The 27,965-nt window shown below is 46.3% G+C and overlaps 1 protein-coding gene across 1 annotated transcript in view; it reads left to right on the top strand.

Moving 5' to 3' along the window:
- The first annotated feature begins 7,449 nt into the window (after positions 1-7,449).
- HDGFL3 (HDGF like 3) overlaps positions 7,450-27,965 on the top strand; it is a 52,692-nt gene continuing 32,176 nt past the window's right edge. The window contains exon 1 of the mRNA XM_028705879.2: positions 7,450-8,263. Within this exon, the coding sequence (XP_028561712.1) occupies positions 8,180-8,263 (84 nt within the window). The 5' untranslated portion in view covers positions 7,450-8,179. The remainder of the gene's footprint in view (positions 8,264-27,965) is intronic.

The raw sequence follows: 27,965 nt of genomic DNA, 5'->3' as shown, positions 1-27,965 counted from the left end.
ATTACAAGTTGCCCCTAATCAATGGCCTAACTGATTTAAAAATACACCAATATCCATGTTCCCACAATGGATGCTTTGCTCCTCAAACCTGGAGCCAGTCTGGACAGTCAATGTCCATTAGAACCTGAACGTTCTGCACGGAGACCCCTTTCAGAAGATTTCCCCTTCAGCCCCCCTGTGCCAGGATGGCAGTGTTAATGGAAGCTAATATCATCTACTATCTCCATCTCTTTGCACAGAAAACCAGCATCTCTAGGTTTGTTTATTTACTTATTTTATTTCTTGTCTGCTGTTTTGTATTTCCACAGAACTCTCTTAAAGCAGTTTACACACCTAAGCAAAAAGTCAATATGAATAATACAAGGCTCGCCAGAGTGGTGCATGCTCTAGTTATCTCCCAGTTGGACTACTGCAATGCGTTCTACGTGGGGCTACATTTGAAGGTGACCCAGAAACTACAACTAATCCAGAATGCGGCAGCTAGACTGGTGACTGGGAGCGGCCGCCGAGACCACATAACGCAGGTCCTGAAAGACCTACATTGGCTCCCAGTACGTTTCCGAGCACAATTCAAAGTGTTGATGCTGACCTTTAAAGCCCTAAATGACCTTGGCCCAGTATACTTGAAGTAGCGTCTCCACCCCTATTGTTCTGCCCGGACACTGAGGTCCAGCGCTGAGGGCCTTCTGGCGGTTCCCTCGCTGCGAGAAGCAAAGCTACAGGAAACCAGGCAGAGGGCCTTCTTGGTTGTGGCGCCCGCCCTGTGGAACGCCCTCCCATCAGATGTCAAAGACATAAACAACTACCTGACATTTAGAAGACATCTGAAGGCAGCCCTGTTTAGGAAAGTTTTTAATGTGTGATATTTCAATGTATCTAGGCAGCATCTTGAGAAGTAGAGACGTCACCTTGCCAACAAAGATCCGTATAGTTAAAGCCATGGTTTTCCCAGTAGTGATGTATGGAAGTGAGAGCTGGACCATAAAGAAGGCTGATCGCCGAAGAATTGATGCTTTTGAATTATGGTGCTGGAGAAGACTCTTGAGAGTCCCTTGGACTGCAAGAAGATCAAACGCATCCATTCTTAAGGAAATCAGCCCTGAGTGCTCACTGGAAGGACAGATCATGAAGCTGAGGCTCCAGTACTTTGGCCACCTCATGAGAAGAGAAGACTCCCTGGAGAAGACACTGATGCTGGGAAAGATGGAGGGCACAAGGAGAAGGGGGCGACAGAGGACGAGATGATTGGATAGTGTTTTTGAGGTTACCAGCATGAGTTTGACCAAACTGCGGGAGGTAGTGGAGGACAGAGGTGCCTGGCGTACTCTGGTCCATGGGGTCACGAAGAGTCGGACACGACTAAACAACAACAATTTCAATGTATTTTAAATCTTTGTTGGAAACCGCCCAGAGTGGCTGGAGAAACCCAGCCAGATGGGTGGGGTACAAATAAATTTATTATTATTATTATTATTATTATTATTATTATTATTATTATTAATTACCACAATCACTACAACTGCTAATAATAAGTAATAGACAATCCCCACACTTAAAGTAGCATAATTAAGCAACCATAAATCTTATTTCGACATATTTCAAGTCTATGCTTATGGCTTTCCTCCCATGGCAAAATATTCATAACATGCCACACCAGAAGCCACAGAGAAATGCTGGGAGAGCTGACAGGAAGGGACCGAAAAATCTGAGGTAGATTGATGACTTCTTCCCTGCCATGATTTTCTTTCATAAATTCTAGATTTCTGTCATATGCCCAGTGGTGCATCCATCAAAATGCCTTTTGAAATAGCATTTAATAAGGTCCAGCACGAGAGAGGACCAAATAGGAAACCTGATAGCTTCTTCCTTATCCAAGTTATAGGGTGCCTCTTATACGGCACCCCAGACGGCTTCAGTAGATAGGTGTGCCTTTTGTTAGCTTTGGCTGATATGGCAGCGATGACTATTCCCAAACATGGATAGCTTAGCCACATCCTGCGCCACATCTGCACTATACACTTAAAGCAGTATCATACCACTTTAAGAAGTCCTGGCTGATCCCTCCCCCAAAAAATTCTGGGTATTGTAGTTTGTTAAGGGTGCTGAGAGTTGTTAGGAGACCCTCATTCCCATCACAAAGCTCCATTTCCCAGAATTCCCTCGGAAGAGAGAGTGATTGTTCAGCCACCAAGATGTTAGTCCCTTAAGGTGGCGCCTGAGCATTCAGCTACATTAGTAAAGAAAAGGCGTTCTAAATGCGTTATAAGACTGTGACACCAGATGGCGCTGTCGAGTTCCATCTTTCGCCAACACAATATTCCATGATGAAGTTTACAGCACGTTTTCCAGAAACATTTTTTTTTTAATGTGTCTAGATCCAACCCTAGTTTCTCTATGATTGCCAAGTCCCAAAATTTGGTATGCCGGTTCTGAATTATGGCGGTGTACACCTGTTTAGTTTTTAGTGCCATTTTTGTTGTTGTATGCGACTAGAACGAGATGAAAAATAAACCATTAAGACAAGGAGTAGTAACTTTTGCTGATTACATTGTTAAATCCACTCAGAGGTGCAGGCAAGATCTGAGTGGCATTCAGCTAAGTTTTACTCAGAGCAGATCCACTGGCATTAATGAACACGACCAAGTTAGGTCCATCAATTTCAAGGGGTCCACATGAAGTAAATATCACTCTTAGATTAATTACAGAGAGGCAGTGTGGTGCAGTGGTTAGAGCAGTGATGGCCAAACTTGGCCCTCCAGCTGTTTTGGGACTACAGTTTCCATCATCCCTGACCACTGGTGCTGTTAGCGAGGAATAATGGGAGTTGTAGTCCAAAAACAGCTGGAGGGCCAAGTTTGGCCATCACTGGGTTAGAGTATCAGACTAGGGCATCAGGGTTCAAATCGCCACTCGACCACTGAGTGGCCTTGGACCAACCAGTGCCTCTCAGGGTTGTTGTGGGGATTAATTGAGAGAGGGGACTACATGGACCACCTTAGATATATGGTAAAGGTCTGTATAGTTAAAGCCATGGTTTTCCCAGTAGTGATGTATGGAAGTGAGAGCTGGACCATAAAGAAGGCTGATCGCCGAAGAATTGATGCTTTTGAATTATGGTGCTGGAGGAGACTCTTGAGAGTCCCATGGACTGCAAGAAGATCAAATGCATCCATTCTTAAGGAAATCAGCCCTGAGTGCTCACTGGAAGGACAGATCCTGAAGCTGAGGCTCCAGTACTTTGGCCACCTCATGAGAAGAGAAGACTCCCTGGAGAAGACACTGATGCTGGGAAAGATGGAGGACACAAGGAGAAGGGGGTGACAGAGGACGAGATGGTTGGATAGTGTTTTCGAGGTTACCAGCATGAGTTTGACCAAACTGCAGGAGGTAGTGGAGGACAGAGGTGCCTGGCGTGCTCTGGCCCATGGGGTCACGAAGAGTTGGACACGACTAAACGACTAAACAACAACAACAACAAAATGCAATAAATACAATTTATGCAATAAATTTTATTTATATTGATATTATATTAATATTTATTATATATATATACACACACATATATATATAATATTATAATTATTATATTATATATATTATATATTTATAAATATAATAAATAATATTTATAAAAAAATAAATATAATAAATGCAATAAATAATTAAAGAATAGTAAATAATCTATAATCCGAGATCTGGAGGATGCCCTCTTCTGTATCAAAGTCCACTTTTCGAGGCTGGGATTTGCATATCCTTTATTTTATTTTATTTGTCCTTAAAGTATCCTGAAGCCCCGAGCTGTTGAGGGCCTTGCAAATTAATACTAGGGAAAGAAATTGCACTTGTCTAGATTTCCTCGCCTTTCTCACTTTCTCTGCTGCTCTCAAGTCTGCTCTGCCTTGAGAGCCTTGAAGGGAACGAGGGATAGAAATGCAATTAATTGATTAATTAGTCTTGAAATCCTTCATATTTTGCATATGCTTTTAAGAAATGACTGGTTGTCTGATAAAACGTTTTAATAGGGAAAACGTCCGGGATTGCAAGTCTGAGAGCATGAAAGATAATCACAAGGCCACTTCATGCCAAAGGGTTGAAAGAAGAGAGACTTTCTTGCCTAGTATTGCAACATGCTTAGAAAAACACCTCTGAACCCTCATTGGCTGCATGTTTATCCTTGCACACAGCATTTTAACAGTAATGGCTTCCCCCCAGAGGATTATGGGAACAGTAGTTTGTTAGGGGGAACGGAGTGTGGTTAGGAGAACTATTTTCCATCCAAAAGCTACAGTTATCAGAGTTTCCAGTAAAGAAGGATTCTTACCCCCCTTTCTGGGAACTGTAGCTCTGGGAGAGGAATAGGGATCTCCTGACAACTTTCAGCACCCTTAAACAAACTACATTTCCCAGGATTATTTGCTGGAAGCCATGAAAGTGGTATGATACTGCTTTTAACATATAGTGCAGATGGAGCCTTAAAGCACATGACTTTTGTATTATTATTATTATTAGTGCTATTTTTCTAGAAAAAGAGGTGCCGGAACTCCCTGTATTTTTCGCTCTATAAGACGCACCAGACTACAAGACGCACCTAGTTTTTGGAGGAGGAAAACAAGAAAAAAAATATTCTGAATCTCAGAAGCCAGAACAGCAAGAGGGATCACTGAGCAGTGAAAGCAGCAATCCCTCCTCTGTTCTGGCTTCTGGGATAGCTGCGCAGCCTGCATTTGCTCCATAAGATGCACACACATTTCCCCTTACTTTTTAGGAGGGAAAAAGTGAGTCTTATAGAGCAAAAAATATGGTACCTCCTTTGTTCTCTTAGAAAGGCACTGGAGAAGTGCAGGAACCCACCTGAGAGGTGCCGGAACTGAAAAAAGCCATTATTATTATTATTATTATTACCCTGCCCAGCTGACTAGGTTGCCCCAGCCACTATGGGGAGTTTCCAACATATATTAAAGCATAATAAAACATCAACATTAAAAACTTCCCTATACAGGGCTGCCTTCAGGTGGCTTCTAAAAGTTGCGTAGTTCTTTATCTCCTTGACATCTGATGGGACTGTAATTTCACTTCTCACAGTGAGGGAACCGCCAGAAGGCGCTCGGAGCTGGACCTTGGTGTCCGGGCTGAATGACAGGGGTGGAGATGCTCCTTCAGGTATACAGGACCGAGGCCGTTGAAGGCTTCAAAGGTCAGCACCAACACTTTGTTGTTGTTTTTTATAATAATATTTTATTAAGTTTAACAGTAAAAAGGAAACAACCAAACATAGAACAGTAAAAACAAAGGAAAAATATAAAACACAACAATACAAGCTTTCACAATACATAAAATACAAACATTTAACCTAACAAGGGAAAAAGAAAAATCAATCAACACACAAAAACAAAATAGGAAAAAACACAAATCACTCTTTTCTAATTGTTCATCTTTGATTAACTTATTTTCCTGACTTCCTCACGCCTCCCTTTTTTGTATCCCTTTTTAACAGTTAGTTCAGCAAATTCGTATCCTACTACTTTGTCCTTATATATTTTACCTCCCAAATTTATAGTTTCAAATTTTTATCTCTTGTTACTAGAACCCCTTCATTTTATTTCAATGTCATCAGCATTCATACATTTTACAGTACTTCTGTAAATAAATTTTAAATTTCCTCCAATCTTCTTCCACCAACTCTTCTCCCTGATCTCGGATTCTGCCAGTCATCTCAGCCATTTCCATATAATCAATTACTTGCATCTGCCATTCTTCCAAGGTGGGTAATTCTTGTGTCTTCCAATGGTTTGCGATGAGTATTCTTGCTGCTGCTGTAGCATACATAAAGAAAGTTCTATCCTTCTTTGGCACCAATTGGCCAACTATGCCCAGGAGAAAGGCCTCTGGTTTCTTCACAAAGGTGTATTTAAGTACCTTTTTCATTTCATTATAAATCATCTCCCAGAAAGCCTTAATCCTCGGGCACGTCCACCAAAGGTGAAAGAATGTGCCTTCAATTTCTTTACATTTCCAACATTTATTATCGGGCAAGTGGTATATTTTTGCAAGCTTGACTGGGGTCATGTACCACCTATACATCATTTTCATAATATTCTCTCTTAGGGCATTACATGCCGTAAATTTAATCCCAGTGGTCCACAACTGCTCCCAGTCAGCAAACATGATATTGTGTCCTATATCTTGTGCCCATTTAATCATAGCAGATTTTACCGTTTCTTCCTCAGTACTCCATTTCAACAGCAAATTATACATTCTTGATAATATCTTAGCATTGGGTTCTAACAATTCTGTTTCCAACTTTGATTTTTTCCACCTGAAAACTAAATTTTTTGTCTTGATTACAAACCTCTTATTTGAAAATAATGTAACCAGTCTCGCACCTTCCCTTTAAGCTTCTCATAACTCTGCAATTTCAGCTTGTCACCTTCCTGTTCCAAAATTTCACAATACTTTGGCCATTTTGCCTCCATACAGCACCAACACTTTGAATTGTACTTGGAAATGTACTGGGAGCCAGTGCAGATCCTTCAGGACAGGTGTTATGTGGTCCCAGCAGCTGCTTCCAGAATCCTGGGAACAGTAATGAACCTTTTGCGGAGCTACAACTCCCAGCACCCTGAACTAGAGTTCCCAGGATTTTTCAGGGGAAGCCGTGACTGTTAAAGTGAGGGAGTGGAAGACGCGCTTTCAGTGTATGGTGCGCAAGTACCCACAATTGTGGAGAAAAGTGTGACCAACATCTTTTTGCTGGTAGGGTGTCTGTGTGACTTTTTATCAACTTTCTCCATCTAGGAGAACTCTGCCCAATACTTTCTCTTTTTCCTTTTTTGCATCACTCTTGTTCAGCAGCTGAGCAGGAGGGACAAAACCCTGTCCAGGCCTAAAAACAAAACACAACCAAACAAAACCCTGTCTGGTGTGTTTGTTGTGTGTTTCATTGACTTCTTCTCCTGCATCCTCAGTTCCACAAGGAGCAATTTTTTTATGGCTGTAGGAAATAATCACGAATTCCGTGTGCGGCCTGCCACTGATCACGCGTGCAAATTCTCCCATTTTGGAAGGAGACAATGACCAATTCCCTGCCAATATTCAGGCAGGCTTCAGTCTGTTTGTTCTGCGCCTCCAGAGCCCTGGTTTGTTTCTTTGTGTACCTAGGCATGAAACGGAGGCACCTCAGTCCGGTCTGCAAACAACAGCAAGAACGCTTCCTATAAAACGGAAGGATTCGACCAAGATCCCGTTTATTCATCTCTTTCTGCAACGTCCAAAGAAATAAAAGGCTCTCCCGCCCATTTCTCTCTCTGTGTGTTTGTGTGTCTCTTTTTCTCTGTGCGAGCTACAAACCTCCTCCTTCCGTGCGCCGTTTCTTGTTTTCATAGAAAACGATCCGTGTACCTAGAAAATAACAGGAAGGGAGAGAAGGCGGCGAGCGGGCGAGCGAGCCATTAGAGAAAGGAAGGAGGGGAGAAAAATCGTGTTTTCGGTCGCTGCCCGAGGAATAATTTTGCAGAAGGGTCCATATTTTTCTCTCTCTGCTGCACCGGCGAGCGATCGGGATGGGAAGCGCAATGTAGGCAGCTCGGCGGCGGCTACATTGCGCCCTTCCTTCCTGGCCACATTGTTCCCAAGCCAGGGCTTGGGGGAGGGGATCTCCGCCTCCCCCCCTGTGGCGCCCCCCCCCCCAGCACTCCTGCCCAGCCCCCGCCAGCTTTTCCTAGCGGAGGAGCCCCGCAAAGCTGCTGGATCCCTCGATTCTTGGGGGCTGGGGGTGCCGAGTCCAGGGCCTCCCCTCCCCCCTTTTGCACACACACACACGCACACGCACACACACCCCAGCCCCCCTCTCCTCCTTCTCCTGCTCCTCCACCGCCTCCTCCAGCCGCCGCTTCTCCTCTGCCCGGGGCCGATCCTTCGCTCTCCGGAAGCCTCCTTCGCTCGATCGGCGCGCAGCAGCCGTCGTGTCCCCATCACCGCCACCCTCCTTATTATTATTACCGATCGTATTGTTGTTGTTGTCAGGAAGGGGGAGCCGAGCGCCTCTTCCCCACCCCCCTCCTCCCCTCTCCCCGAGTTTGTGGAGGGTCAAGGGGGGGCCGCGCAGCTCCGGGAAGGCCTGGGAGCGGGGCTGGGGGTTGCTTCGGAGTTGGCGACGGGCAGGAGGGCAGGGCAGGACCCGATGGCTCGTCCGAGGCCCCGCGAATACAAAGCTGGAGATCTGGTCTTCGCCAAAATGAAAGGCTACCCGCACTGGCCGGCCAGGGTGAGTACGCAGGGATGGCGGGCGTGGAGGTGGGGGGGGGGGGCGTTTAACCGAGGGGTGTGTGCGGGGGAGGGAGAGGTGGCCGAGGACCCTAATCTTAGCCCCCCACTCACCCCCAGGGCCAAGCCTCCCCCGCGCATCCCCTTCTTTTCTCTCCCCCCACCCCGGTGCCGCAAAGGTTGGCCGCCGCCACCGCCGCTGCTTCTCCTTTCTCTTCCTTCTCCAGGGGCGTGATGGAGCCATTGCATTTGCGGAGAGGGAGGGGGGAACACACACACACAGAGCCCCACCTCCCCCCCCAGAACCTCCATCCTTCCATGCTCCACAATGGGATAATCGGTGGGAGGATGCGATTGGGGGGGGCGGGGGGCGCACGACAACCCCAAGATTTCTCCATCTCCATCTCCGGATCCTCGCCCCCTTTCATTATTCTCCGAGCTTCATTTTGATCAGACAACAACACCCTGCCCACCCCCTTTGGCAGCAGAAACGGAATCGGGGGAGGGCGGGGGGAGGTGGACGAGAAGGCGGCCGTACCTGAAGTATTGTTATTGAGGGGGGGGGCAAGGCAGCCTGTGCATGACAATGATGCTGGTTTATTCGACTGCCTCTCGCTGTCCCTTCTTCTTCCCGCCACCCCAAACTCACTACTCAAAGCAGCCACCATCACCCCGCCCCCTTGCTCCTTTGCAGGCGCCAGAAAGGGGGTGGGGGGGCCAGCGAAAGAGAAAGGTGGTTTTCCAATAAATCATATTGTTGGTAAAGAGGCAGAAAGGAGTGCGGGGGGGGGGGGTCGCATCCTGAGTCTCAGAACCTTGAGGATCGAAGTGGTGCAAATGGCCCAGGAAATGATTGCTTGCCACTGGGGCCTAAAGCTCCGAAATGTACCTGCCAGACCCAGGTACAGAGCAATGGATCAGGTGTGCAGGCAGAGGGCAGGATCCTGGCAGTGCTTGAACTGCGAGGGGGTGCAGAGCAGGCCTGGATGCCCTCTTTGCCTTTTGTAACGCCTCCCTGTTTAGAAGACTGCGAGGGGCATGGTTTGATTTGGGGAGGGGGCGGAATCAGGGAGTGGGTCTTTGTGCCGGTTTATTCAGCCTCCCTCTTCTCCCGCTTCCCTTCCCCTCATAACTAGGCCCTGCAATCATTTTCTTCTTCCAAGTTGGGTTTTTCATTAGGCATTTCAGGTTTGCTTCTCTCATGAAAGCAGCAAAGGGGGGTTGCCAACTTTTCCGCCGGGCCCTGTAGCTGTGCCATTTGCAGCCGCTCAACCTCCATGCTTCGGAGCTGATGGTGCTGAGGTTACAAGGGCAGCCTTGTGTGTTGTTTGTTTCCTGGTCAGTTGGCAACCATAGCAGAGACAGCTGAAAGGTGTACCTGCTTAGTCCCTATTTGTGAGAGAATACAAACCATGGCTGCCTATTCAGAATACAGAGTTCACCTTCATGGGGTCACTGTGCTATCGATGAAGACAAGCATGTATTCTACCCGCATACAAAAACCTGCAACTACAGGGAGCCCATATATTTGGGATACTTTTCTATTTCCCCCATACCTTCCCTTCTCCCAAAGTTCCTCTGGGCACAGGCACAACATATCAGCTCTCAGTTTCTGGGAACCTAGGGGGGGGGGCAGTTTCCCTTGCATAAGGAAGTCTGCTTGGTTCTGCCTGTGGAGTCCAGCAGGGGGCACTATCCCAGTTGTGGTTAATGCCCCCCAGAAGCCACCAGTGGAAAGGGTTGACTAACCTTTTTCAGCCTCAGAGCCAGTGGCGTGCAGTGAAATTTTTCGCAGGGGAACAATTAGGACCAGAGATGCCAGCTTGCAAGTGGGACGGGGGTGATGTTGCATGCAAGAGCATCGTGCCTCCCTCCCTAAGCTGGACAGAAGCTTCCCAGGTTTTAGAAAGAAGGCACTAGGCTTTAATACTTACCAGGAACATTTAGGGGGCTGGCCTAGTCCCCCAAGTCCACTGACCACATGCCACTGCTCAGAGCCACATTCAAACTGTCCAAAGGCTGTTCTCATGGTGCAAATGACCGCTTCATGCCCTCACATGCATGTACTGGATCACTACACATATACGTGTGTGCCACACGTGAAAGCACACACAAACTCACAGGATACACACTCTCACACCATGCACACATAGTGCTGGATGTGGTAAGGTAAAGGTAAAGGACGCAGGTGGCGCTGTGGGTTAAACCACAGAGCCTAGGACTTGCTGATCAGAAGGTTGACGGTTCAAATCCCCGCAACGGCGTGAGCTCCCGTTGTTCGGTCCCTGCTCCTGCCAACCTAGCAGTTCAAAAGCTGGATGTGGAGGAGTGCTTTAAACCTCTCTTCTCGGCCCAGTGCTGCAACAGGGTGATTCCCTCTTCACTCAGCCCAGAGTTGCAATGAGCTGGTTCCTCCCATCACAGCACTAGGGATAGGTAAACCTCTCAGTTCAGCACTGTGATGGAGAGGGCAGTTACTGCCTCCTGCTGCTCTGGGAGGGGAGGAACCCCATTTCCTGGTGGGGCCACAATAAAACTGCTAGCATGTTTGCAAAACTAAGCAGGGTCTGGTCTGGTTCCAAATTGGATGGGTGACTATGCGTTGAGATTCCTGCGTTGCAGAGGGGTTGGACTCAAAGACCCTTGGGATCCCTTCCAATTCTATGGTTCTATGATAAATCCAGCCCAGTGCTAAGATGAGGAGAGGGCTTCGTGGGCCTGATCTGTGCTGTAGATTCACCACCACCCAGCATTAAATGAAGAATCAAAACTGATGGTACACTATTCTCCTTAAAATAGGAGCATCATCTGTCTATTTATAAACACTTTTTATAAATAGTGCATGAGTGTTACAAAAAATTTAGAGAAACAACCATTTAAAGAGAGAGGGGCATCCCCTTCTTGGAAGACGCCCAGATCTTTCTTCTTGAGACCATCTTCCTGTTATCTCCAGCAATATTATCAGGAAATCTCATTCATTACATCTTTCTATATATTAGCTCTATTGTAGATCACATGCCCAAATGTCCCAGGTTCAGTCCCTGTTATCTCCAGCTTAAAAAATCAGCTTTCAAGTGATGAGAAAGACCTATTTCTGCCCGAATTCATGGAGAGTTTCTGCCGGTTAGAGTAGACAGTACCAGACTGCATGGACAAATTCTTTGACCTTGCAAGAAATGGCATCCTCAATAGGGGCTGGATTTTATTACATGCATACACACAAATTTCAGTTTCATGCAGCTTGGGATGATGAGTTGGAAATGACTCTTGGGAGCCTGAATCTGTAGCCAGTATCCATCCATCAAGCCTACTGGGAGATGCTTTCATTAGCCCATTGCTATCTATTCAATGTCTAGTATCTTAGTTCAAGCACAGGTAGGTAGCCCTGTTGGTCTGCCAAAGTCGAAACAAACAAAAAATTCCTTCCAGTAGCACCTTAGAAACCAACTAAGTTTGTTATTGGCTCATACCAATAACAAACTTAGTTGGTTTCTAAGGTGCTACTGGAAGGGGGGGGGGAATTATTTAGTTCAAGCACTCAGCTGAGCAGTCAACTTTTATGCCGTAGAGTGGGGGACCTGGGGCCCTCTTGTTAAGGATGAGGTCCAGGAGTTGGGGTCCAAGAATATCCGGAGGTTTATCACCCCTGCCAGGGAGGAAGAAGCAGGGTGAGCACATCTTGACTTGGGAGGATGGGCTTATTCCGATCCCAGCAGACCATTGTGGCTTAAACTCAACATACACTCATAGAATTCAAAATTTCTCATCAACATACAGTGTGGTGTAGTGGTTAGAGTGCCAGACTAAGACCTGGGGGGACCAGGGTTCAAATTCCCCACTTGGCCATGGTGATCACTGGGTGACTTTGGCCCAGTCACTGTTTTTCAGCCTAACTTCACAGGGATTTAGCAACATTTCTCTTCAGACCTACTAAGGTAAAATCCAGTTCACACTGGGGTCATTCATTTCAAGGGCAGAGGCAAGGATGTACAGTCAACAAAGAGCTCAACTGTGCATGGAATATGCCTTTAGTCCCCCAGTCGGCATACAGGGAATGCTCACAACCCAGGACAGACACACCTATGCCCACAGAGATAAATGGGATTATGATGGCATAGCCAATATAGAGTCTTCCAGATGCTGTGGACTACAATACCCATCCTCCCCAGCGAGCACAAGCTGATGATCAGGGATGATGGAAGCTATGATCCAAAACATCTGGAGGGCACATCCAGTGTATATAATGAAGTGTACATAAACTTTGGGCTTTACTAAAGCTGTTAAGTACAATTCTGAGAGCAATCTTTCCCAAACACGGAAGTGAAATTTTGCAAGCACCTCCCAGAAGTTTAGCGGTTGGATTGACAGTACTCAGCAACAGAAGCCAGCAGATACAACAGGGTTTTATTTCCAGATTAAGGGGTCACCAGGTTATCCCTGAGCATAGAAAATCATTTTCTTGCTGCATAGCCTTAGTTAAAAGGAAAGTTCAGAAGCCAGTGTTGTGGGGTTACTCGGCTCGGCAGCTCCACTGCAAATCATTCTGAGATCATCTCCAGCTCTGCATTCCATGCTGACAACCTTTCAATCTACATGCAGTCTGGTTCCTCTTGGGCTCTTCCAAAATTTATAATACTATCAGCCAATGAATCAGATGTATTTGTTTGTGACCAAAGGCCATCACAAAACAAGGCTTTGTTTAGCCCGTGCGGAACATATGTGTTGCATTAAAAAATACAAATCAAATGAATATAGCCGTTCTCTCCTAATACAACGAGCAAAGGGTCATTGTCTAGAACAGGAAGTGATTCTAAGATCCCGTTCTTACACGGCTGCTGAATATGGAAATGAGAGCCATGATAGCTATGTTCTCATAGGCATCTGGTTGGCCAATGTGAGAACATGGTGCTGGACTTGGTGGGCATTGGCTTGATCCAGCAGGGCTATTCTATTATTCTTAGCTCGGCAAACAAGCTTCAGATCTTCAAGCTGTACAGAGTTACACCAGAGTTGACTCTGATGAGATAAATTACAAGCGGTATGGAGTAAAAAAAATCAACTGAAAGCGGACATGTTGGTCAATGTGCAGCCCTGGAGCCAGTTCCACTGAAATTATAGAACATGACTAGGGATGCGGGTGGCGACCATCAGACACTGTGCCCACCTGAGAGGTGCAGGAGCCAATTTTATCTTGTATTTTGAGGCAACTTGCCTTTAACTTGAAAAACAGCTACTGCCTTGAGGCCATTCCTGGGGAAAGGCAGCTATTTAAGCAGGCTACATTTAGTGCTGGGTTGCTTTGCTTTCCTCACACCCTTTTTATGGGACGGCCACATAACAACATCATCCAGTCATTGGCATCCTGTATTTTTATTTTATTTTATTATTATTTTATTATTATTATTATTATTATTATTATTATTTTTCTACCCTGCTCATCTGGCTGGGTTTCCCCAGCCACTCTGGGGGGCTTCCAACAAAAGATTAAAAATACATTAAAACATCAGTCATTAAAAACTTCCCTAAACAGGGCTGCCTTCAGATGTCTTCTAAATGTCAGATAGTTGTTTATTTCTTTGACATCTGGTGGGAGGGCGTTCCACATGGCGGGCGCCACTACCGAGAAGGCCCTCTGCCTGGTTCCCTGTAACTTCGCTTCTCGCAGGGAGGGAACCGCCATTTTCTCTGCAGATCTTTCATCCTTTTCTCAGATCACAGAAAGTCCAACTCCCACACCCATTGTTAGAAACTTGGATATATAAGCTAGGCACCAAATAGCTCCTTGAAGCAAGGTTACAGTCGCCAAAACACAAAGTCTAGTTGCCATTTTGGGGCAAGATGGCAGTTTTCTGCTGCACATTTAAAAATAATAATGATGAGAGGGAGGTATCGTGCTAGAAAACTATAATACTATAGGATCTGGGGTCCCTTTGAACTCTACAATTCTATGATAGTCATATTATAGTATAGTAGCACAAATTAACATTATAACAGTAAGATGTCATAGTTCAATATCTCTCTCTTTCATTTATAAAGCTGACAGAAATATCATACCCTCCAGCATTTCTCCGATGAAAATAGGGACATCCTAAGGAAAAGCAGGACATTCAGGGATCAAATCAGAAACTGGGATGGCTTCTGTAATAAAGGACTGTCCCTGGAAAATAGGGACACTTGGAGGGTCTGAAATATGTTTTATTGATTATTGAAAGATTGTGGGAGGTTTTAAAGTGAAAGCAGTCATAAAATGGTATCCACCACAAGGATTATGAGCAGTGCTGTTTTTCTAGGAAAAGAGGTGCCAGAACTCGCCATGAACGCCACCCTTGCTCTCTTATAATGGCAATGGTGCCGACCTGAGAGGTGCCGGAATCGAGTTCCAGGGGGGGAAACCCCTGTTTAAAAGAATGTGTGCTAAACTTCAACTGGCCCCGCCCACAACAATTATGCCACGCCCCCTTATATGAACAGAACATAGCTGGATGTACATCTAGAAAAAGCAGAATACTCCTAATAGGGAGGAAAGGCAATTGCAATCCCACTTGTAGTTTACAGTGGAAGAGTAATGACTGGGTAGTTCTTGGAGCCTCCAATTTGGGAAGAAGCCCCGTGTTGGCATTCTTACCCATTTTATCCTCTCAACAATCCTGTGAGGTGGGCTAGGCCAAGATGTGATTAGCTCAAGGTCACCCAATGAATTTCATAGCTGAGTGGGGATTCGAGTCCTAATCCATCACTGAACCACTAGCCAGCATGGTGTAGTGGTTAGAGTGTCAGACTAGGAACTGGGAGGCCAGGAGTTTGAATCCCCTCTCAGCTGTGAAGCTCACAGGGTGACCTTGGGCTACCTCACAAGGCTGTTGTGAGAATAAAATGAGGAGAAGAGGACTAGGTGTGCACCTCCTTGGAGGAAACAGGAGTATATAAATGTCAGAAATGTAAAATGTAATTTAAAATGGCCTCACACACTACCTTTAGCTCAACTTTGCAAATAATTTCATGTAGATCACTAAGCGCACACAAGTTTTGCCAGCCCACCTTCCCAGATACACCTGTGTTTGCTGTTTTTGGCACACTTACAACCTGGGGGAAAGGGAATCATGCCTGGAATTTGGCATGTCTTCCCTGGGATGAATGCCTTTAAGCCTGGAATGAGAATGCTGTTAATGAATGACAGACAGGAGGCGATTCTTCAATTAAATTTTCACCCTAGCCAAAATGGGTTTTACTTTTCCATTGCAGACCTGTGCAGAAGGCAGGGGGGACGAGATGCGTAAAATAAAATAAATAAAATCAATTTAAATGTGACTTGTGAGTGCAGCCTTCCTCAATATATGGTGAAAATGATGCGCTGGCATTTCAGACTTCAAGAGGAACAGGAGATTTGAAATAGATTAGGTCACAGCTCTGAAAGGTACAGCTGTTAGCACATAAGATAAGATGGACTGGGAACCCTTACTTTTAATAATGCAGGCCTACTAGATTTCATGAAAGATGCTAACAGACTGTTGTTGTTGTTGCTGCTGCTGCTGCTGCTGCTGTTGTTGTTAGGGCTGGGCTACCAAAGAAGGACAAGAATCTGTGTCACTAAAGACATTATCTGTGCAAGCCTTAGGGAAAGGTTATAGCTCAGGGGCAGATCAGGCATTGCATGCAGAAGTTCCCTGTCTGAAATCCTGGAGAGCTACTGCCAGTTAATGTAGGCAATAGCTAGATGGACCAGTGAGCTGACAGAGCATTAGGCAGCTTCCTAAGCCCTTGAGACCAGTGTTCAAAATCAACCAGGTGCCCACTGATCAGAAGGTCTGCGGTTCGAATCCCCGCAATGGGGTGAGCTCCCGTTGCTCGGTCTCAGCTCCTGCCCACCTAGCAGTTCGAAAGCAAACCAGTTCAAGTAGATAAATAGGTACCACTCCAGCGGGAAGGTAAACGGCATTTCCTTGCACTGCTCTGGTTCACCAGAAGTGGCTTAGTCATGCTGGCCACATGACCCAGAAGCTGTCTGCGGACAAACACCAGTTCCCTCGGCCTATAGAACGAGATGAGCTCAACAACCCCAGAGTCGTCCGCAACTGGACCCAATGGTCAGGGGTACCCTTACCTTTTTATCAACCACTTGTGACCAAGTGAAGGTACCTGGGTGCCAGGACAGCAGCACCCGACATCTCCCCCATCTGGAGGTGCATGCCTGGGGATTACTGGATCTTGACTGTTTTTACACACACTAATACCACACCCTGTAGAATTCTATCGGTTATATTTTATCTGCACCATTGGAATGAATCTCGGGAACCAAAATGCTTTTTTTTTGTGCCGCCTGAGCAGGAGCAGTAAACAACATTATAGTTCATTGTTGTCGCTTGTCTTCACTTAACCCACCCCACTGCCTTGCTCACAGTTGTGAATAATATTCTTAGTTATGAATGGTCTGTGTCCCCATTCAGAAAAAGAGGTCGGAATAGGCCAGGACTCTTCCCTGGATCAAGTGACTCTTCTTCTTTCAGTTCTCAAAGTTCTTCACCCAGCTCAAGGTTGCCATCTGAACTAGCCAGATGTTTAACTGATGATCAATCACAGTCAGTCCATCATTTGAAAAATAAGACTTTAGAGCCCCAAAATGGCAACTATCTATTCTGTTTTGGTGACTGTAACCTTGGTTTAAGGAGCCCTTTGGTGCCTAGCTTATACAGTGGTACCTCGGGTTACATATGCTTCAGGTTACAGACGCTTCAGGTTACAGACTCCGCTAACCTAGAAATATTACCTCGGGCTAAGAACTTTGCTTCAGGATGAGAACAGAAATCGTGCTGTGGCGGTGCGGCGGCAGCAGGAGACCCCATAACTAAAGTGGTGCTTCAGGTTAAGAACAGTTCCAGGTTAAGAACGGACCTCCGGAACGAATTAAGTATGTAATCAGAGGTACCACTGTATATCTCTGAGTTTCTAACACTGCTTGAGACATAGTGTCATTAGCTAAAGTTATACATCTTGCCACAGTTAATAGTGAAATATCCCTCTGAATTTAGCAAAGCAGGCTTACCATGTGAAATAATGCACTTTAGCATCTGTAGACAGACAGACAGAGAGAGAGAGATTTTGAGAGACTGTATGAGTGTAAGGTCATGCAGTCCATAGTCTAAAATTACCTAAGGGCACCAATGTTCATTTTCTGTGTTTGAGCTTCCCTGAATGCCCAGCTATGGACCATTGGTGCAATCTAGTCCGGCTTTTCCTATGTTCTTAATATGTTAAAAGGTAAAGGGACCCCTGACCATTAGGTCCAGTCAGGGCCGACTCTGGGGTTGCGGCACTCATCTCGCTTTATTGGCCAAGGGAGCCGGCGTACAGCTTCCGGGTCATGTGGCCAGCATGACTAAGCCGCTTCTGGTGAACCAGAGCAGCACACGGAAATGCCGTTTACCTTCCTGCCAGAGCAGTACCTATTTATCTACTTGCGTTTTGAGGTGCTTTCGAACTGCTAGGTTGGCAGGAGCAGGGACCGAGCAATGGGAGCTCACCCCGTCACGGGATTCAAACCACTGATCTTCTGATCAGCAAGCCCTAGGCTCTGTGGTTTAACCCACAGCGCCACCCGCGTCCCTCTTAATATGTTATGAGCCACTAAATCCAGCTTCACATCTAAGCTCAGCCTGGAAATCACTCGGAGACCTTAGGGAAGCCACTGCCTCTCAACGTCGCCCCCATTTCACAATATCATTCTGACCTGCTCTTCCCCTGGAAAGGTTCCCAAAGTGGGTGACATCAGATCAATCACAGCTCCCCGCTTCCTGAGAGTTTCCAATCTAAAATAGAGGACACAAAAAGAACTCATCATCAATGCTTTATAGCACTGCAACACTTGAAAGAATGGCCGTAGCCCAGTGGTGTAGCACCTGTTCTTCATCCAGAACAGTGTTTCCCAAGCTTGGGGCTTTCCCAAGCTGTTTTTGGGACTACAACTCCCATCATCCCTAGCTAGCAGGACGAGAGGTCAGGGATGATGGGAATTGTAGTCCCCCCCCAAAAATGGCTGGAGACAGTGGCATAGCGTGGGGGTGCAGGGGGGGCCGGCCGCACCGGGCGCAACATCGGGGGGGGGGGCACGCTCGCACTCGCAGCTCTCTGCCCCCTGCTAAAATCCATGGGTTAGGGGGCGCAAATTACTTGCCTTGCTGACAACCCACGCTACGCCACTGGCTGGAGACCTAAGTTTGGGAAACACTGATCCAGGAGGACTCAGGTTCAATCTGGGGCATCCCTAGTTGGGACTGGGAAAGAATCCCCACCTGAAATCCTAGAGAGTAGCTGCCAGTCAGTGTAAGCAGTACTGAACTAGATAGGCAAATGGACACAGCATAAAGCAGCTTCCTGCCTGTGCTGCAATTTACTGGCGGTTACTAAAGGCCCTTGAAATCAATGTCTGTTAAGTCCACATAATTATGCGCTGCAATTGGGTCTTCCACTGCAGTCCTGGTTACTCGTAGATAGGGATAAAATATCTCTGTGGATGGAAGTGTTTTGAAAGTAGGGTTTGTTGTTTGTTTGTTTGTTCTCTACTGTAGCTGAACAGGCAAACTGCTTTTCCATTTGAAGGCAGCTTTACCTGTGAAGTCAGGTGATCAACTCCAGGAAAAGCTTTCAGAACAGTTTGGGTTGTGCGCACATGTGCCTTGCCCAACATTTAAAGAACCATACATGCAAAGCACATCATTCCTCCCAAAAATATTGGGAACTGTAGTTCCCCCCTTACAGGGCTTTGATTCTCAGCACCTTAACAAACCATAGTTCCCAGCATTCTGGGGTTTTTTTTTGGGGGGGGTGTTAGTTAGGATAGTGGTCCAAGTCTTTTTAACATCCCCATTGCTCCCTGAAATTCAAACCGTTTCCTATCCATTGGGTTTTAAAAGTGAGATTTGCTCCATTATACTGGTCATGATAATTCTGTACCCCACTTTGATGCCTGGGTACTTTACATGAGGTAGATTACATTTCACTGAAATGTCGTTTGAAGCCATAGTGTTTTTTAGGGTAACGTATGGTGGGTTTTTGTGTGGGCAAGCGTGGACCATATTTTCAAATGTTTGTGTGCAACTAGATTTTAAAAGTTGAAGCTTATTTTTATGTTTATTTTGAATGTATCAGGAAATAGCTGCTTTTAAAGAAAGCATTAGATATTTCCTGGCCTGAGTTATAATTATGAGCATTGGCAACTATGCCTTTGAAAATGGTGTCAGCCAGCTATGACTTTGAAAGGGATCCTGGGAGAATAGCAAGCCAATAAAGGTGCTATTGTCATATCCATATTCAATAAACCTGCAATAATGCAGAACAGAGTTCTGTTTTGTTTTCCATAGCAGATCTGATACGATTCTGCAGTCGCGTGTTTCTCTTAACCCTCTTGTGTGCTGAACTGTTCCATTTCTTGTTCTTGTTTAGTGCCATTAAAGCACATGGTTGCTGTGACAAAATAGGTAGGTCCCTGCTCCCAAGGAGCTTACAATCTAAGCTGGGATTTATTTATTTAAAGTTTGTCCCTTTGTTTTTACCCTTCAGCCAAAAAATGCATTTCAGAGCAGCTTACAAATATCAAGAATAAAAACAGTCCCGTCCCCTTGGGCTTACAATTTAAAAGCCACGACACAAAAGGAAACGAGGTTGGGAGGGAGGAGGGAGAAAAGCGAATAAGGAAAATATATTCATTATGTCTTCATAGTGAAGTTTCTCATTTTTCATGCTGGTAGATTAGATATATACCTGATGGTAATGTGGAGCTGTGGCTTCCACGCTGTGACACAAGGAAATTACTCTGCCCTTTTAAACTACTTAAGTGAGAGAGACACTGTGGCTCTTCTTAAGCTTCTGTTTTCTCTCCTCTCCCACCTGCCGTATAGAGTCATAGAATCAAAGAATTGTCAAGTTGGAAGGGTTCCTGAGGGTCATCTAGTCCAGCCCACTGCAAAGCAGGAATCTCAGCTAAAGCATCCATGACAGATGGCCACCCAACCTCTGCTTAAATACCTCCAGCAAAGGAGAGTCCACAACCTTCTCTTGACTGTCCGACTGTCAAACAGCTGTCAGAACATTACAGTGGTACCTCGGGTTACATACGCTTCAGGTTACATACGCTTCAGGTTCCACACTCCGCTAAGACAAAAATAGTGCTTCAGGTTAAGAACTTTGCTTCAGGGTGAGAACAGAAATTGTGCTCCAGCGGCGCGGCGGCAGCAGGAGGCCCCATTAGCTAAAGTGGTGCTTCAGGTTAAGAACAGTTTCAGGTTAAGAACGGACCTCCGGAACGAATTAAGTACTTAACCTGAGGTACCACTGTATTTCTGATGTTTCGTCAGAATCTCCTTTCTTGTAACTTGAATCCATTGGTTTGAGCCCCACCCTCCAGAGCAGGAGAAAACAGTCTTGCTCCCTCTTCCATGTGACAGCCCTTGAGATATGTGAAGATGGCTCTCATATGTCCTCTCAGTCTCCTCTTTCCCAGGCTAAACATACCCAACTCCCTCAACCGTTCCTCATAAGGCTTGGTTTCCCGACCCTTGATCATCTTGGTTGCCCTCCAAGTTCCAGATTGTCAATAGCATCCTTAAATTGTGGTGCCCAGAACTGGACTTCCAGCGTGCTGCACAGCAAGCAGGATGGGGTGGGGTGGGAGACCAAAGGACTGGCAAAGGAGCAGGCAGGCTGAGCTGCGGCCATTGACTCTCCTGCTAAACTGGTTGTTAAAAGTGGGTCTCTGGGTTGCATTCAGTCAGCGCTGGGTCACTATATTCAGTCGTTAAAAGGATAAGCTTTCTGCCAGATCACTTAGGCTTTCTACCTGCGCAAGATTTACATATAAGCTAAACAAGCTATAGCTTAGGGTCCCACTCTCTTGGGGGTTCCAAACAAATTTAAAGGGGGGCGGAACTGGATGCACATTTCCAAAATATGAGATAAAAAACAAATAAAATAAAACGTACATACAGCAACAGTGTTTTGTGTTGTGTAGGCTCCTATTTGTTGGGTGCAAATGGCTTTAGATAGCTATCAGGTCCATAAATTACTATATAACATATATTCAACACAAAAACAAATGTGACAGTTTGTTGTTAATGAAGAACAGTTGGACATATAAAGGGCCCCATTACCTTCAGTAGCTCAGGACCTCATCAAACCTAAATCCGACCCTGCTTTCTACCCTACTTGCAGTCACTAATCATCTACATATTTACTCAGAAGTAAGCCTTCTTGAAAGGGACGCGGGTGGCGCTGTGGGTTAAACCACAGAGCCTAGGACTTGCCGATCAGAAGGTCGGCGGTTCGAATCCCTGTGACGGGGTAAGCTCCCGTTGTTTGGTCCCTGCTCCTGCCAACCTAGCAGTTCGAAAGCACATCAAAGTGCAAGTAGATATACAGGTACCGCTCTGGCGGGAAGGTAAATGGCGTTTCCGTGCGCTGCTCTGGTTCGCCAGAAGTGGCTTAGTCGTGCTGGCCACATGACCCGGAAGCTGTACGCCGGTTCCCTTGGACAGTAAAGCAAGATGAGTGCCACAACCCCAGAGTCGGCCACGACTGGACCTGATGGTCAGGGGTCCCTTTACCTTTTATTTAATCAATAGAACAGATGCTTTCCCAGTGTTTGTTACACAGAGGACACGCCCCCTGTTTCCCCCTTCACAGGCTGGGGACCACCAGCAGGCCTGGAGGGGTTAGCACTGTGGTCAGGTGTACATCTGAGGCACAGATGTGCACCTTATGCATCAGACCAGGATGCCAAACAGGCAATAGCTGCCTTCTCCAACTGACAGCAGCCCTCCAGCAAAAGGACTCTTCCAGCACTGCACCTCTTCTTTTTTCTAGAGATACCGGAGCTTGAAACTGGGGTGTTATGCATGCAGAACATGTGCTCTGCCACTAAGCCGTGGCCTGACTTGTCAGATGCATGCATCAGAGCCTGCAAAAAAACTTGTGCGCCTAGGCTTTGATCATCTGTCTTGCTCCAATTTGATATCATGGCAAAATTCCGCCCTAAGTATTTCACCAAGGCTGCAATCCTATGCATGCTAAACTAGGGGGTGGGTCTAGTTGAATTCAGGGGGATATAATAATGTGCTTCTAAGCAGCCATGTCATGGGATGCCCTGTGAGTAAAACAGAGCCCTTAGTCCAATTCTGGTCCTGTCTGTGTGTGGCTAGCTACAGAATAACTGGCCAGATCCACACCATACATTTAAAGTACAGTGGTACCTCAGGTTACGTACGCTTCAGGTTACATACACTTCAGGTTACATACTCCGCTAACCCAGAAATATTACCTCAGGTTAAGAACTTTGCTTCAGGATGAGAACAGAAATCGCGCTCCGGCGGCACAGTGGCAGCAGGAGGCAGGTTAAGAACAGTTTCAGGTTAAGTACAGACCTCCAGAACGAATTAAGTACTTAACCTGAGGTACCACTTTACTATGTCACTTCAAATAGTCATGGAATTCTGGGTGCTGTAGTTTGTTATGGGAGTTGTCAGGAGACCCCTATTCCGCTCCCAACGCTACAGTTCCCAGAGTTCCCTGTGAAGTGGAATTGACTGATTAAACCACTCCAGGAATTGTAGCTCTGGGAGGGAATTCGGGGGCGTCCCAACAACACTCAGCACCCTTGACAATCTACAGCCCCCAGGATTGTTTGGGGGGAGCCGTGGCTGTTCAAAGTGCCATCATAGTGCTTCAAATATATCTTGTGAATGTGGCCAGTAGGCATGGCATTATATGCTGTTCTCTACTTTTGTCTAGTGATAGTTGGAATTGCACCTGCCTGGGCTGCTTAAATAAAAGCTATGGTTTTTGTTTACTTCAGTTTGTTATAATCCAGGAATTCAGTGCAACTGCTTAAACACGTAAAGTGAACCGTGTGATCTCGAAATGCCTTTCTGGACTGTGGCCCGGGAAGGCAGTGCTCTTTATAATAAGCAGCCAAACAGTCAATCCGCCAACGCAAATCTGGGGAAACCTCCTGCCGCCCTCCAGGAGTTCCTCTAAGGATATTAAAAGCAAGGCCCCCTCCACCTCTTGATATGGAAAGGAAGTTTCTATAGTCAGCATAATCCATCAGTAAGTTGTGTCGCTTCTGGACGATTTTGTACTTTCTCTCTTCCTCGCCCCACATTCAGATGATTGATATTCCGGAAAGTACCAAGTTGATGGTAAGCCGCGAGGTCTATGTGATAGGCCAGAGGAAAGTTGGATTCTTTTCTGTGGCATCTCTTCCTTGTCTTTGTGTTCCTGGTGAATTAGAAATGATTGCAGCATTTTCTCATAGTGTGTGTGTGTGTGTGTGTGTGTGTGTGTGTGTGTGTGTGTAATAAATTATGTGCATTGGGCAAAAACAACAACAACAATGGACAAGCTTCACTCTGTATCCAATTGGTAGTTTCCCAGCTTTGCATTGTAAGATTTCTAACCTGCCCTTCACCATAAAGCCTCAAAGTGGATTACAGCAATAGGAATAATAATTTATTATTATTATTATTATTATTATTTGTACCCCGCCCATCTGGCTGGGTTTCCCCAGCCACTCTGGGCGGCTTCCAACAAAGATTAAAAATACATCAAAATGTCACACATAAAAAACTTCCCTGAACAGGGCTGCCTTCAGATGTCTTCTAAATGTCAGGTAGTTGTTTATCTCTTTGACATCTGATGGGAGGGCGTTCCACAGGGCGGGTGCCACTACCGAGAAGGCCCTCTGCCTGGTTCCCTGTAACTTTGCTTCTCGCAGTGAGGGAACCACCAGAAGGCCCTCGTCGCTGGACCTCAGCGTCCAGGCAGAACAATGGGGGTGGGGATGCTCCTTCAGGTATACTGAGCCGAGTTATAAAATCAATTGCAATTATTAAAAACATGCAAAACATATAGAATAATGGCAACCCCAAAGCAGAGTAGGAGAGATGGAGCCCGCTAAACAAAATGCCTTAAAGAAGTGGGGTTTCAGATTATGGGGAGAGCTATGCAGCAAAGAGGCTGGGGAAATCTGTAAGGAGGGAGTCCCACACTTTTGAAGCTGGTATGCAAACATAGAAAGCTGCCTTTTACAGAGTCACACCTTTGGTCCGTGTGGCTCAGTGCTGACTGCGCTGACTGGCAGAGTTCCAGGCAGGGGACATTTCCCAGGGCTAAATGGCGATGACAGGGATTGAACCAGGCACATTTTGCATGCCAGGCAGACATTTTTGACCGTGAACAGCACAAGCTTTTATCTCTGCCCTCTGAAGTGATTGGAACCTTGCCTCACTCTAAAAGGAACCTCAGTTTTTTAAGGGGGATGAAGGAAAGGCATTTTTAGTAGCTCTACTCTTTCTGCCACTATAGCCTGTAACTGTCCAAGGAGCAGGGAGTTGCTTGTCACCATGATAGCTCAATAGGACCTTTAGGTTCAGAGGCTGTTGGAACGAGGGTGGTGGATCATAAGGGACTTGGACTTAATCCAATAAGGAAGGGAGAACTTCTTGCATCCTTGACATCCTTGTGTGAAGCCTTATTTACCTAGGGATCCATCAGCCACGCCATCCCCGGACCTTGGAGGGAACAAAAGTACCAGGAAAGCAAAATCTTCTTTGGAGAAAAAGTTTATTGAAATCTGTGTACAGAGACATTCTGTACACAGAGACAGCCAGCCAGATAGCTCCTGAAAATAAACTGGCTGTAAAGAAATACGCATCTACAGACTTCTTATACTCTTCTGAACACTCTCCCCCCTCCCATACCTTCTCAAATTATTCCCTTACATAGCACATCTATATTGCTTGCTAAACACATTTTATTGCTTGCTAAACATTCCTTTCTTTCTGCTAGCTAAGCATTTCCTCCCCTTTCCTTCGTACACGTGTCTTCATCTTTGCATTAGTAAGCATAAGGCAGGAAAAGGGGGCCTCTTTAAGCAGCTGGGTAGGAAATGAACTTTTGACCTGCCCGCCAAATTTAGTAGGTCTGGTTAGTTACTGCTAACAGCAGCAGTTTCTTGCTAGCTGACTAGGCAGGAAACGACCTTCTGACCTGTAGCTAACATCAGCAGTTTCAGATAGCTGGTTAGACAGGAAACGGCCTCCTGACCTGTCTGATTTAGACTTTGCAAATAACTGCTGTCTTTGCTAACTGTCTGGCCGAAATTTGCAGAAGTAAGATTAGCTCAGAGATTTACTTAGGAATTTACTTAGGTGCAGATAATATGGTGAACAACTCTTCTTAGGTACAAAGTACAAGGCACAGAAAATATTGAGAGAAACCTTTCCCATCTCCCTTTACTCCCTCCTCTTCTTTTGAACAATCTATTACTTAGATTCGTTCTGGGGTAGGGGTTTATAGTTTCTCATTACAGCAGTCACGTGAGGTCCCATCATGCGAGACATCATCTTTCCCATCATATTCTGCAAGCATTGCATCAAGCAGGGAATACAAAAGCAGAAAAGCAATAGAAGCATTATTGGGCCTATCACCATAGTAAATATCTTCCCCATCCATCCACCTGGGAAGATGCTATCCAACCAAGACATATCCCAGCCCTCCCAAGTTTGTACAGGGACATGTGCTACCTTTTCAATGCTTGCTGCCAGATCACGGATAGCCTCGCCATGGTCTGAAATGTTGAAGCAACATGCTCCATTTCAGCCATTTGTAACCACCTTTTTTAGGGGTTATGGGCACCCCACTCAGTCATCAAACGGGAAATGTCGGCAAGGGAAGTCGGGGGACTTTTACCTTCCTGTGCCAATACACATGTGGGCTCTCCAACTAAAAAAGAAAAGGAGAATCATCAAAGGTATAGATGGATTACGTTTCCTCCCACAAATACGGTACCGTTCATGCCAACAAAAATACAGGAGCATCCAAACAAGCAGGCCGGTACATATCACTCCTACCCACCATCCCCAATATCTCCATGGTTCCTCCCACCAATATTCAGTCATGGTGGGTATCGTGTCAGTCACTCAAGGGTATGTGTGTAACTACCTCTAAGGCCCACTGGGTGTATGGTACTTCGATGAGTGGGAGAAAGAGAAGCACCTCCTGGAGGGGGGTTTGGTGAGAAATAAAAAGCAACACACCCACAAGAATAGACTGCTGCTAAAACTCTAGCCTGGTGAGGAGTCAAATGCCCAATGGGGTGGTCCCCTTCCCAAATTATTGTAAGTCTCGCTCTGTCCCTATATTGTGGTAGGATATTCTCAGGTGGGTGAGTTCGTAGAACAGGTACGTTGGGAGCGCTGCCCGCGGGCGCCCCTCCCATCCAATTCTCCAGCTGTGCATAGAGATATCAGCTCCTGGTGTGATATCAGCAGAGCGGTCGTCAGCGGAGGGTCTGGAGATGGTCAGCCGAAGGGGTTAATCAGGATTTAACTGCACAGTCCAATCTGTAGTGGTCACTCTGGTGTGGTGGACCCAAGGGGTGATGCCGGCGAATTTCACGGCGGTGGGTGTGGAGAGCAGGACGATATAAGGTTCCAGCACGGTTGTAGCTGCGTCCGTGCCTAATCGTTTACCCACACTTCATCACCTGGCTCGAACTGATGCAGCCAACACACAGGGGTTGCGAGCCTGGGTCCACCTGTTGAGACAAAAGAAAACTTGGGAGAGTGACTGTACATAGTTATTCAATTGCACATCTTGGCTAGCATATGGAGTTAACATTCTAACATATGGAACTGGTCTTCCAAACAGAATTTCAAAAGGTGACAGGTGGGTTCGCTTTGACGGGAGACTGCGGACCCTGAGTAATGCCAGAGGTAACAGTGTCACCCAATTAGACCCGATCTCCTGTGTCAGCTTGGACAGCTGATTCTTTAGAGTCCTGTTCATTCTCTCTACCTTTCCAGAACTCTGGGGTCTATAAGCAGTATGCAGCTTCCAGTTGAGCTGGAGCGCTTTTGCCAGTCCCTGTAGGACTGCATGAACAAATGCTGGTCCATTGTCAGATCCTATGGACCTTGGCAATCCATAGCGAGGGATGATTTCCCTAAGCAGGCACCTGGTTACTTCAAATGCCTTTTCAGTCTTTGTTGGCCATGCTTCGGCCCTCCGGTGTAGGTGCACACTGCCACCAGCAGGTAGCGGTGTAGTCCACAACGGGGTAATTCAGTAAAGTCCACGACAAGATCTTCCATAGGTGCAGTTCCACTATGCTGAATCCCTGGGGGAGCCAGTGGTCTGGCTCTGGGATTATTCTTTTGACACAGCAGGCATTTCCTGGAAATCTGGGCTGCCGGTTGATAGAGGTGGGCTATATAGAAGCACTTCTCCAGCTGCTTGGTTGTAGCATCTGGCCCTATGTGGGTTGAATCATGGTATCTCTGAGTAATCTGCCGAGAAAGGACTCTGGAATCCATATCCTGTCATCAGGGGTAAGGTACCATCCTTCTTTGGACAATGTCAACTCCTGGGCATCTGCAGTGTCCTTTTCCTGCTTGGTATAAGCTGGCTTGTCAGCGGTGCTTAAAATCTCTTCTGGGACTAGTGCTCCGATAACCGAGGTGGGGGCTAGTTCCCGAGCTGCTTCTTTGGCCACTTTGTCTGCCAATCGATTTCCTCTGGCCACTTCCCCTGGTCCAGTTGTGTGTCCATAACAATGGATAACCGCTACCGCTTCAGGCTCCCATACAGCATCCAGAAGGTTCAATAAAGCTTGTGGGTGGGCCACCTGGTTTCCTCTGGAGGTAAGCAAACCTCTT

Source organism: Podarcis muralis, chromosome 14 (assembly GCF_964188315.1).
Source record: "Podarcis muralis chromosome 14, rPodMur119.hap1.1, whole genome shotgun sequence".
In the NCBI taxonomy this organism is placed as follows: Eukaryota; Metazoa; Chordata; class Lepidosauria; order Squamata; family Lacertidae; genus Podarcis; species Podarcis muralis.
This window is presented reverse-complemented; position numbering and strand designations above follow the sequence as displayed.